The sequence below is a fragment of the Cynoglossus semilaevis genome, chromosome Z (genome assembly GCF_000523025.1).
Source record: "Cynoglossus semilaevis isolate Cse_v1.0 chromosome Z, Cse_v1.0, whole genome shotgun sequence".
In the NCBI taxonomy this organism is placed as follows: Eukaryota; Metazoa; Chordata; class Actinopteri; order Pleuronectiformes; family Cynoglossidae; genus Cynoglossus; species Cynoglossus semilaevis.
Window position 1 is genome coordinate 14463189 of NC_024328.1, and position 13159 is coordinate 14476347.

Here is a 13159-nt window from a genome sequence, read left to right on the forward strand (position 1 = left end):
GCTCCCCCTGCTCCGACTCCTGTTCATGAACGGCAGAGATACTCTGACTGAGTGGCTGTGGCTGAGCCTGGACGGATGACAGGACACTAGCCAACATGGAGACTGGGGAGACTCACAAACAGCAGAAGAAGCCATTTTTACCGACCGCAGATAGTCCACATTAGATCATCTCAGGATTGGAAGTAGAACCTATTTTTGTAAAAAAAAAAAAAAAAAAAAAAAAAAAACTCAAGTCGCGAAGCCATACGTCCCGAGAAGTCAGGATGAGTTCCGAGGGCTTTCAGTACCGAGCGCTGTACGACTACAAGAAGGAGAGGGAGGAGGACATCGACCTGCACGTGGGGGACATGTTGCTGGTCAGTAAGGGAGCGCTGCTAGCTCTGGGCTGCGGCAACGGAGCTGAGGAACGACCGTCGGAGATCGGATGGCTGCCCGGCTTCAACGAGACCACCCAGGTGGGTCCGACAATTTGAACATTTGTTTTTTTTCGGTCGACCACGTATGTCGTACTTATCGGAATAGGAACTTATTGTTAGCTAGTAGTAAGAATCTAGCGATACGATTCGTATCACGATACTTGAGCGTCAACGCTATATTGATGATTTGGTAATAGAAAAATCAATACACAAAGATACATGGAGAATATCGATACGATATCGTGAAACTGAATATCGCAATATTTATTGATAATAGTTTATCAATATTTTCTTAGACCCCTACAGGTAGCTGCGTAAGCTAACTGCTAAATTAACCACATCGTAATATAATACGACAACTTTTCTGTCCCTCCAGGAAAAAGGCGACTTCCCGGGGACGTATGTGGAGTTTGTCGGCCGAAAGAGAATGTCTCCACCCACGCCCAAGCCACGCCCACCCAGACCACCGTCAGCAGCGTCGGCGAGGACCGACTCGGAATCTGATGGTGAGTTTGAATTTGCATCTTGTCAAGGTATCGGGAGATTTTTTTTTTGTGTAAAAGAAGCTCCATCCATCCATCCATCCATCTTCAACCGCTTATCCGGGGCCGGGTCGCGGGGGCAACAGTCTGAGCAGGGACACCCAGACTTCCCTCTCCCTCGACTCTTCCTCTAGCTCTTCTGGGGGGACCCCAAGGCGTTCCCAGGCCAGCCGAGCGACGTAGTCGCTCCAGCGTGTCCTAGGTCTTCCCCTGGGTCTCTTCCCAGAGGGACGGCACCCGAGCATCTCCCGAGGGAGGCGTCCGGGGGGCATGCGATGTAAATGCCCAAGCCACCTCAGCTGACTCCTCTCGATGTGGAGGAGCAGCGGCTCTACTTCGAGCTCCTCCCGCGTGACAGAGCTCCTCACCCTATCTCTAAGGGAGCGCTCTGCCACCCTGCGGAGAAAGCTCATTTCAGCCGCTTGAAACCTTGATCTCGTTCTTTCGGTCATGACCCACAACTCATGACCATAGGTGAGGGTAGGAACGTAGATTGACCGGTAAATTGAGAGCTTCGCTTTTCGGCTCAGCTCCTTCTTCACCACAACGGACCGATACAGCGACCGCATTACTGCGGCCGCAGCACCGATCCGCCTGTCAATCTCACGCTCGATTCTACCGTCACTCGTGAACAAGACCCCCAGATATTTGAACTCCTCCACCTGAGGCAGGACTTCATCCCCGACCCGAAGGGTGCATACCACCTTTTTCCGGTCGAGAACCATGGCCTCGGACTTAGAGGTGCTAATTTTCATCCCAGCTGCGTTACACTCTACTGCAAACCGCCCCAGTGCATGCTGCAGGTCCTGGTTCGAAGAAGCCAACAACACCACATCATCTGCAAAAAGCAGAGATGAAATCCGGTGGCTACCGAACTGGACCCCACCCGACACCTGGCTGCGCCTAGAAATTCTGTCCATGAAAATAATGAACAGAACCGGTGACAAAGGGCAGCCCTGCCGTAGTCCCACATGCACCGGGAACAGGTCCGACTTACTGCCGGCAATGCGAACCAAGCTCCTACTCCGATCGTACAGGGACTGGACAGCCCTTAAAAGAGGGCCCCCAACCCCATACTCTCGAAGCACCCCCCACAGGATACCACGAGGGACACGATCGAAAGCCTTTTCCAAGTCCACAAAACACATGTGGACCGGTTGGGCAAACTCCCATGAACCCTCAAGCACCCTCTGAAGGGTATAGAGCTGGTCCAGTGTTCCACGACCAGGACGAAAACCGCATTGTTCCTCTTGAATCCGAGGTTCGACTATCGGCCGGATTTTCCTCTCCAGTACTCTGGAATAGACTTTTCCCGGGAGGCTGAGGAGTGTGATCCCCCGATAGTTGGAACACACCCTCCGGTCCCCTTTTTTGAAAAGAGGTACCACCCCCCCGGTCTGCCAGTCCAGAGGTACTGTCCCCGACTGCCACGCGATGCTGTAGAGGCGTGTCAGCCAAGACAACCCCACAACATCCAGAGACTTAAGATACTCAGGGCGTATCTCATCCACCCCCGGCGCCTTTCCACCGAGCAGCTTTTTGACTGCCTCGGTGACCTCAGCGCAGGAGATTGGAGGATCAGCTGCTGAGTCCTCAGCTTCAGCTCCCCCCTCGGAAGACGTGTCAACGGGATTGAGGAGCTCCTCGAAACATTCCTTCCACCTCCCGACGACCTCCTCAGTCGAGGGCAGCAGCTCCCCCCCCTGCTGTAAACAGCCGTGGTGGGAAACTGCTTCCCTTTCCTGAGGCGCCGGATGGTTTGCCAGAATTTCTTCGAGGCCGACCGATAGTCCTCCTCCATGGCCTCCCCGAACTTTTCCCAGACTCGAGTTTTTGCTTCCGCGACTGCCCGAGCTGCAGTCCGCTTGGCCTGCCTGTACTTTTCGGCTGCTTCAGGAGTCCTACGAACCAACCAGGCTCGATAGGACTCCTTCTTGAGTTTGACTACTTCCCTTACTTCCGGTGTCCACCACCGGGGTCGGGGATTGCCGCCACGACAGGCACCGGAGACCTTACGTCCGCAGCTTCGGACAGCCGCATCAACAATGGAAGTGGAGAACATAGTCCACTCAGACTCAATGTCTCCAGCCTCCCTCGGGACCTGTTCAAAACTCTCCCGGAGGTGGGAGTTGAAGGCCCCCCTCACCGGGGATTCTGCCAGACGTTCCCAACAGACCCTCACGATACGTTTGGGTCTGCCAGGTCTATCCAGCTTTGCCCCTCGTAAGCGGAGCCAACTCACCACCAGGTGGTGATCAGTTGAGAGCTCAGCCCCTCTCTTCACCCGAGTGTCCAATACATACGGCCGGATGTCAGATGACACGACTACAAAGTCGATCATTGACCTCCGGCCTAGGGTGTCCTGGTGCCAAGTGCACTGGTGGACACCTTTATGCTTGAACATGGTGTTTGTTATGGACAAACTGTGACTAGCACAGAAGTCCAATAACAAAACACCACTCGGATTTAGATCGGGGAGGCCGTTCTTCCCAATCACGCCCCTCCAGGTGTCACTGTCGTTGCCCACGTGGGCGTTGAAGTCCCCCAACAGGACGATGGAATCCCCGGGAGGAGCACTGTCCAGTACTCCTCTCAGTGTCAGCAAGAAGGCCGGGGATTCTGCACTGCTGTTCGGCCCGTAGGCCGAAACTACAGTGAGGCACCTGTCCCTGACCCGAAGGCGCAGGGAAGCGACCCTCTCACTCAGTGGGGAGAACTCCAACACACGACTGGCAAGCTGGGGGGCTATAAGTAAGCCTACGCCAGCACGCCGTCTCTCACCGCGGGCAACTCCAGAGTAGAAAAGGGTCCAGCCTCTCTCAAGGAGTTGGGTCCCAGAGTCCAAGCTGTGTGTGGAGGTGAGCCCGACTATATCTAGTCGGTATCTCTCAACCTCCTGCACGAGCTCAGGCTCCTTTCCCCCCAGCGAGGTGACATTCCATGTCCCCATAGCTAGAGTGGTTGTCCAGGGATTGGGCCGTCGTGGTCTCCGCCCACAACCGCCACCCAAATCACAAGGCACCGGCCCCTTGTGGGCCTTCCTGCGGGTGGTGGGCCCACTGGAAAGCGGACTCACGTCGCTTGTTCGGGCTGAGCCCGGCCGAGTCCCGTGAGCAAGGACCCGGCCACCAGGCGCTCGCCTGCGAGCCCCAACCCCGGGCCTGGCTCCAGAGTGGGGCCCCGGTGACGCCAATCCGGGCGACGTGAACCTCTTAGCTGTATTTTTCTTCATCACAAAGGGGGGGTTGAACCGCTATTTGTCTGATCCGTCGCCTAGGACCTGTTTGCCTTGGGAGACCCTACCAGGGGCGTTAAGCCCCCGACAACATAGCTCCTAGGTTCATTCGGATACTCAAACCCCTCCACCACGTTAAGGTTGCGATTCAAGGAGAGGGTAAAAGAAGCTAATCGAGCTAATTCAAGGAATACCTACTATCATCGGAGAAACTAGGGCAAAGGTCACCTGTTTAGAAACGACGAATGGCAAAACACAACATTGTTATTCTAGTGAGACTGAGATGTATTACCGCTGATTTAGTAAAACCCGTTGTCATGGTGACCATTTCTCCGTCAATGTCAAAAAAAAGCAGAAGTTTCCAACGTGATGTTGCTGGAAATGAACAGATTTTAGCCCACAACTGTGTGATGTGATGAGTCACGCAGTTTAATGTTCTACGGCTCCTTTCTGGTCACGAGTTAAATGAACCACACACACACTCAGAAGTGTCTATCTATTCTTGTGAGGACACTGATTTTATTCATTTATTTATGCAGCCTTCCTCCCTGACAGGGACATTCTCTATTTTAGGTGGGGATATATGTTAATATATTGCTCGGTTGAAACACAAGATTTTGAGATTTGAACACGGCTGATTCTGAATTAAGTCCCTTTAAAATAAAAAATAAAAAAAGAAATTACACAAAAACAGAGCGAACGTCACTTTTTTATTTCAGCCAAACTTAAACCATTCAATCAGGTAGTGACCTGGTGTCAAAGGTCATCCTCCAGAATTCTATTTGACAATAAAGTTGACTTTTGACATTTGACTAATTGACAAAAATGTAATTTGAACATAATTTGGGAAATTCTTGGATCTGTCGCAACATTATGTCCCTGTCGTGGAATTGGACCCTGATCTTCCTGGTGACCGGCGGGAATACACACCACATCGATCCTCAAATATGGATCTTTGTCCACTGAACTTTGTTTGACTGACCTTGTGTATCATATCTATATATTCACTTTAGCCCATTGTTTCCCAAAGACTGGGTCGCGACCCTCAGGTGGGTCGCAAGATTATTAATTTTTTTTTTTTTTTTTTGGGGTCGTCTCGCATCATCATGTTTCCCAGGAGTTTACGAATAATGTCCATTGACTTGGGTCGTGAATTTTGTGACTTTAAAAAAAAAAAGTTTGGGAACCACTGGTTTAGCACAACACACACAGGTGTTGAGTTAAGAAGTAGTGGAACTTTAAACACATCACAGGAAAAAAATCGGAACAGCATGTATAGATTAAACACTATGAGCCTTCACACACACACACACCCAGCCAGCAGTGTTGTGGTTGCTGACTAAACAGCTCACATCTCTGGCTGGTACCACTGGTCGTACCAGAGAGCACAGGAAGTGAGTGTGTGTGAGTGAGTGTGCGTGTGTGTGTGTTGCAGCTGTTGATGTTTCCTTTCTTCTCTAGCGTTGCCCCAGCTTCCTGCTGCGTTTTTTTATATTAAAACCTTCTCCCTCTCCGCAGCTGCTGGTTCTTGTAGTTGTTTTTTTTTTTTTTTTTTTTAAGCCGTGGTCTGGGCGACTGTCGACGTGTCGGCGACTGTCGATGTGTCTGCTTTCGTTTAGGGCCATGCCGTGATGTCAGAGATAAGAGAGACGCGTCTCTCCTCGGGAGATGGGCGTCTCAGTGACGGACGCATCTTGCGAAACGTTCAGTCTCTACAGACTAATGTGGAAATGGTGTCATTCAAACCGTACGTTAAGATTGGGGCTGTGTATCGGATGTATTCTGTCAATGCGTATCACGATACGTATCACAATACGTGTCACAAAACGATTTGTATCACAATACATATCACGATACATAACACAATACATATCACAGTACGATACGTGTCACAATACGTGTCACAATACGATATGTATCACGATACGTGTCATAATACGAAACGTATCACGATACGTGTCATAATACGAAACGTATCACGATACATGTCAAAATACAATGCCTATTATAATACGATACGTATCACAATATGTGTCACAATACGATATGTGTCACGAAACGATACATATCACGAAGCGATACGTGTCACAATACGATACGTGTCACAAAACGATACATGTCACAAAACAATACGTATCACGATTCGATGCCTATTTCAATACGATACGCATCACAATACGATACGTATCACGGTACATATATATTGTGATATATTGCGATACTAAGACAAGATGGTATATTGAGGTCCCCTCCCCCCAGTGTAGCTGTAGTCCCAGTGTGATCCTAGTATCAGACTCTGCTGCTGTTCCATCTGAACATCAGGTTACTAACATCGGAACAGAGGGCTCTACATCGTGAAATCGTGAATTGAAATATTGTGATATTTCAGTGTGGCGATGTTTTCTTACACCCAGACTTTTAAACAACTTTTCTTCTGCTGTTTCTCTTCCCAGGGTTTGTGCTTGCGGACCTCCCAGATCAGTTCGGACCCCCGGACACCGCCCCTCCCCTCCTTAACAGATTGATGGAGGCCATAGAGACCAAAGGTACGAAACTATCGTATCGTCATGAATATGGTACATGTAGGCAATTTACGGTGGTGGTGGCGGGAGGGCAGGGGAGGGTTAGATGGATTGGGAGGACCTGCAGTAGATGGACGTTTGGTCTGATCTTAGCTTAGCTTAGCTTAGCTTAGCTTAGCTCAGGGATTCAAAAAGCATTTTAAAGCACTTGAAGATAAAAATAAAACAGACCTTGAAGTTGACATGTTCCCTCTGACGCCGCAGGTCTGGACTGTCCCACCATTTATCGCAATGTGAGCGGAGGAGGCCCGGACACCCGGCAGTTGGCTGAAGCTGGTGAGCAGAGGTTTTGATTTGTTGTAAATCAGTAGTCGTGAGATGATGAGGTGTCCGGATCGTGAATCTTTGTCAGTGTAATGATGTAGCTGTGAAAAAGACAGGAAAACTATTTTAGAGCTGCAGGTTATCTGTGAATAAATCGGGAAAAAAAATGACTCTGACACGATGACTGAACACTTTTAGAACCTTAAACTCTTGAACTTTGATGGGTTTTTTTCCGAAGAAAATATCAATACTGCAAATATTGGGATTTTTTTTCTCACAATACCGTTTCGATATTCTACTGAATTGTTTTTTTTTACTATGCTGACAGTTTTCCCACAACTAAATTATTTAAACAAACTCAATATATCTTTTTAATGATAGTATGGCAATATATTGTATAATTGGTCCTGTATCGTGATACGTATTATATCGTGATATTATATCGTGATACGAATCGTTTCGTGATACGTATCATATTATGATACGCATTGCGATATGTATCGAATTGTGATGCGTATCGTAATAAGTATCGTATTGTGGTGCATATCGTGATACGTGTCGTATAGTGATAAGTATCGCACCGTGATACGTATCGGGATACGTATCGAATTGTAATACGTATCGGGATACGTATCGGGATACGTAACTTATCGTCGGATTCTTGCCAATACGCAATCCTGTCATTTTCAGACCTGGACCAGTTGGAGGTGTCGTCCCTGTGTGACGGCGTGGTCCGCTTCCTGCTGGACCTCCCTGGTCCCGTCCTCCCGTCTTCATTACAGGCCGACATGATTCACCAAGTACAAGGTCAGCAGAAGTCCGACCCGACCCTTGAGTCGCATCTTTTTTGTTAAACCTTTCTGGTCTGAAAATCTTCTTTTTTTTTTTTAACTCTTCCACAGAGGTCAGGGATTTGGAGGAGTGTGCTCAGGTCCTGCGGGGAGTAGCCAGCTCTCCGGTCTGCCAGGCCCAGTACGGCCTGACTCTGCTCAGCGTGGTCCGACACTTCGCCCGGATCTGTTTACACAGCTCCAGGAACCAGCTGACCCCCCGGAACCTGGCCGAGAGCTTTAGTCCGTTAGTCTTCAGACAGATGGCAGGGTCAGTAGAAGAAACCTCTGTATACACGCACGCACGTATCTGTACACCAACATAAATATATATATATATATATATATATATATAATGTGTATATACACTGTGTGTGTACAGATACATGTGTATATGTATGTATGTATGTACGTATATATGTATGTATGTATATATGTATATGTGTATGTATATGTACGTACAGTATGTATATGTATAAATACATACATACATATACGTAAATATATACATACCTACATACGTATACGTATATATGTATGTATATGTCTAATGTATATGTATATATGTATATGTATATATGTGTATATATGCATGTATATATGTATAAATGTATATATGTTTGTATATATGTATGTATGTATGTATGTTTATGTATATATGTGTAAATGTATATATGTATATATACATATACAGTATGTATTTGTACATATACATACCTACATAGATATATATACATATACGTATATATGTATGTATATGTATGTATATATGTATATGTATGTATATATGTATGTGCTGTGTATATATGTATGTACTGTATATACAGTATGTATACGTACATGTGTATATATGTGTATGTATGTATATGTATAAATACGTACATACATATATACATACATATATACATACCTATATACGTACACGTATGTATATATGTATATGTATATATGTATGTTTATGTATATGTGTAAATGTATATATGTATATATACATATGTATATGTATATACTGTATATATGTATTTATGTATATGTATAAATACATATATACATACTGTATATATACATACAGATACGTATATATGTATGTATATGTATGTATATATGTATATGTATATATATATATGTATGAATATGTCAGATATTTGTGTGCGACGTTGACGACTCTGGTTGTTTCTTTGTCCAGGTCTGAATGTGGTTTGGATCCTCTGGTTCAGGTTTTGGAGATTCTGATAACCAGTGAACTCAACATGAATCAGGCTGCACCAGGTAACACACACTTTAAAAGTGAGAGGTCAAGTTTTTGTGTCCATTAACAATGAGCATGCAGTTCACCTTTATGTCCACTTGGTGGTGCTAAGTAAACATTTCTCTAAAATGTTGAAATCAATCTGATGTTAGAAACCACAGGCTAGAAAAAAAAAACTTCTTTTTTTTATAAAAACCACAAGTTGTTTATCTCTGGACACTTGGCGTCCTCACTCATCAGCAGGACGTTTCCAGTTCCTCTGCCACATCATTACACTGGAAACGTGCGTCACCGTCGCACTGCACAGATATCGGTCACATCCTGCCTTTAAACGAGAGCAGGGAGATAAACACCAACACAAAAAACAAAAAAAAAAATAGGAAAGTACTTGGAAATAGAAGGCAGTGAACAGGAAGTTGTGAACAACAGACAAAATTCATGTTATCTTGACGACACAACTGTTCAATGTTAAGGAGTTGAAAAAGTCAACTAAAAATGTAATGACCCCTGTGCAGTACCTCCACTGTCCACTGGCGGTTCTAATCTATCATTAGACACTCAAATATCACATTTTTGTCTAGCGTTATTATATTCAATTATAATTTTTGGTATCCAGTCGTGGGCAGAATTGGGGCCGTTTGGTGTGCCAGATGTGGCCCGCGGGCCTCCGGTTCATCATCACTTTTGTAGAGTTGTTTTCATTCAGTTTACGCTCCTGGTACTGGAGTCAAAAATAAGAGAGAGAGGCCCCTTATTGGGTCGGATGGCGATTTATTGGGCCAGTAAGGTGGGCTGTACTCGGCCCACGAGCCGCCAGTTGATTACCACTGATTTACAGCTGCCTGCCAGCTGGTTGTATTTGGTAACGTAAGCGTCGCTCCTTATGCTGATCAGACCCGTATGAAGACGATCTGACCTTTGACCTCTGTCTGCTCAAATGTGACTCCGAACCGAGGTGCCCCCTAGTGGTCTGCGGTGGTAAAATACGTCTGTAGTGTTTGTGAACTCGGCTGCGACCAGCGGGGTCTGCGGCGATCAGTCCGATTCCTCTCCGAGGAACGCCCAGTCGTTGTCGGATTGAGCGCATCGATCCGTCCGACGGTCAGACCTAGAGGCGACTAAAACGATGACATCATCCATCCTGAGAGTGTGAGCTGCAGCAGAGGGAGAGGAGAGGAGAGAAAAGGAGGAGGAGGAGGAAGGTGAGGAGGAGGAGGAGGGGCGAGGAGGGGGCTGTGTTGCTCAGTGACATCACTGCCATCACTGGATTGGCTAAGGGCAATGGTGATGTCATACATCTCCAAGCTCCTCTCCTGAGCTCTGAACTGAAGCTGAGAGAGAGAGAGAGAAAGAGAAAGAGAGCAGAAGGAGAGAAAGTTGCGTCGCTTCAAATGTCTGCTCGCCGCTTCTGTCAGATAAATATAATCCGTGTTGGCTTGGCCCTAGTTGAGGAGGCGGGGGGGCGAACATTTGGGGACGGATCGTAGGGGCAGCGAGTAGGAGGAGGAGGAATAACTGGGAGACTCGAGAAGACATGGAGACAAAAAAGAGTGACCCGGAACCGTTTCCTCCAAAATGACGTCAGCGGACGGGAGACGCGATCGCTTGGACCGCTGGATGAAGGCGATGAGAGCCAGACGGGGAGGTCGCAGGTTTCGTTCCGTCCGCAGAAACGCTGCGGCATCGCCGAAGGTTTAGAGGGAGTTTAGGGGAACGCGTGGGGACGGGGGACGACATGGATTGTGACGAGCCCGTGAGAGGACGGGAGAAGATCCTATGCTACATTAACATGCAGAGTCCAGGTAGGAGCCCCCGAGCCTGGGGTTGATCCTGGGGGCCGTTAGAGGGCATGACACCTGTGGCTGGGGAGCAGGAAATAAGATGGCCGTCGTTGCCGCGGTGATTGAAATGGAGTTTAACTCTAGAGTAGGAATCAGTCTGTCTTGGTGTGAGATTTTTTTTGAGTTTCTAAAGGAAGTGGCTCTGACATAATATGTATTTATTTATTTTTTATTTTTTTTATTAAATAAATCTGGTCTTTGCGTAAACGACGTCATGTGACCCTCTCCCTGGAACAGAATGTTTTATGCATAGTTTTCTGAAATATCGATTTGTAGAATGGAGAAAATTATTTTATTTTATTTTATTATTTTTTTGGTTTATTTAATTAAATACCAGTTTCTTGTGATTGATGTGTAAATATGATGACAATCGTACACACAGATAGAGACTGTTGTTAATTCAGGTTTAAAAATTGCAGAAAAGAATAAAAAAATTCAGATTTCACTGAATTTTATTTTATTAAATTTTTATTAATTTAATAAAATTAAATTCAGTGAAATCTGAATTTTTTTTATTTGCAGAAATCTTTTAAAAAAATTCAGATTTCACTGAATTTAATTTTATTCAATTTTTATTAATTTAATAAAATTAAATTCAGTGAAATCTGAATTTTATTATTTTTTATTTTTTTCTGCAATTTTTAAACCTATTAAATCAACAGTCTTTAATTTTATTACATTTTTATTACATTTTAAAAAATTAAATTAAATTAAATTTTTCAATTTGTTTTTTATTTCATTTGGTTAGCTAACGTCACCGTGGTCATGAAAATTTTAAATAAAAATCCTAACAAAAATACTGCATACTGGTCAAAATTACAAATTAAATATAAAAAAGTTCCACAAACAATTTCATAATTTATTGTTATAACTTAAATAACATTTTTTGATTGAGTTAGCGATCAGATAACGACCGCAGAAATATGTCGTGTATTTCTGGTTTCTTGTCTTATCGTTGTTTATCGACTCTTTTCTTTCCCGCCGTCCAGCGTTGCCTCCCAAACCAGTGAAGTCATCAACTCCGGCAGCTGCCAGCAGCTTCAACAACAGCATCGCTCTGCAGGACGCCGAGTGGTACTGGGGCGACATCTCCAGGTAGGACGGAGGAGGGACGGGGGGGGACGAGTGGTGGAGAGGGGTTAAAGCTCAAGGCTATATCACGGTTCACCTTTCGCTCCCTTAGTACATCGCAGATTTTTTTTTTAAATTTTTGAATCCAATCTTGGCGAAATTTTTGCTATTGCTAAATATCGCAAAGAAAAAAGAAGTGAATTCCTTATCGTTTTCAAGCCAAAGAAAGTACGTACGAAAAATCATCATATTTAAGGAAGTATAATTTTTACAAAACATGTCCTGAAAATGAAATTTTCGCAATTCGTCGAGTGGGCCGTATTTGGCCCGCGGTCCGTCTGTTTGACACATTGACCTGATATTAACAGTGGCGGTTTATTATGGCTCAGACGTGTGTGTGTTTAACAGAGAGGAGGTGAATGACAAGCTGAGAGACACGGCCGATGGAACGTTCCTGGTGCGAGACGCGTCGACGAAGATGCACGGAGACTACACCCTGACTCTGAGGTAAACAAAAACAAACAAACAAACGAAGGAAGTTTATAAAAAACTATGGACATTTAAAGTTTGTCTGTTCTATTTATAATATATATATATATATATTTTTCAAAATAAAAGATTTAAATTTTCTAAAATGGACTTTTAATGGAGCACAGATTAGCACAGTTGTTAGCTCTACAGCTAACACAGCTAACACAGCTAACAGGTGACTGATTGGTCTTCCTGTTTGAAGCTTATAGAACGGTTTCGCAGTCGTAGAATAATTATGCCTTTGTAAAATGGTTCTGCAGTTGTAGAATGGTTGTGTCGTCATGGAATATTTCCACAATTGTATAACGGTTCCACCGTTGTAGAATATTTCCACCGTCGTAGAATATTTTCGCAGTCGTAGAATGGTTCCGCAGTCGTAGAATGGTTGTGCCGTCGTCAAATATTTTCGCAGTCGTACAATATTTCCGCTGTCGTAGAATATTTTCGCCATCGTAGAATGGTCTCTGTCGTAGAATGGTTCCCTCTGTCGTAGAATGGTTCCCTCTGTCGTAGAACGGTTCCGCTGTCGTAGAATATTTCTGCAGTCGTAGAATGGTTCCACCATCGTAGAATGGTTTCCTCTGTCGTAGAACGGTTC

The 13159-nt window shown here is 45.2% G+C and overlaps 1 protein-coding gene across 1 annotated transcript in view; it reads left to right on the forward strand.

The window, feature by feature from the left end:
- Nucleotides 1-101: 101 nt before the first annotated feature.
- The window catches only part of LOC103398008 (phosphatidylinositol 3-kinase regulatory subunit alpha-like), a 17949-nt gene continuing 4891 nt past the window's right edge, over nucleotides 102-13159 (forward strand). Inside the window, 9 exon segments of the mRNA NM_001328241.1 lie at nucleotides 102-455; nucleotides 793-922; nucleotides 6647-6739; nucleotides 6980-7051; nucleotides 7730-7846; nucleotides 7942-8140; nucleotides 9056-9138; nucleotides 11949-12054; nucleotides 12439-12537. Of these exon segments, the coding sequence (NP_001315170.1) occupies nucleotides 264-455; nucleotides 793-922; nucleotides 6647-6739; nucleotides 6980-7051; nucleotides 7730-7846; nucleotides 7942-8140; nucleotides 9056-9138; nucleotides 11949-12054; nucleotides 12439-12537 (1091 nt within the window). The 5' untranslated portion in view covers nucleotides 102-263.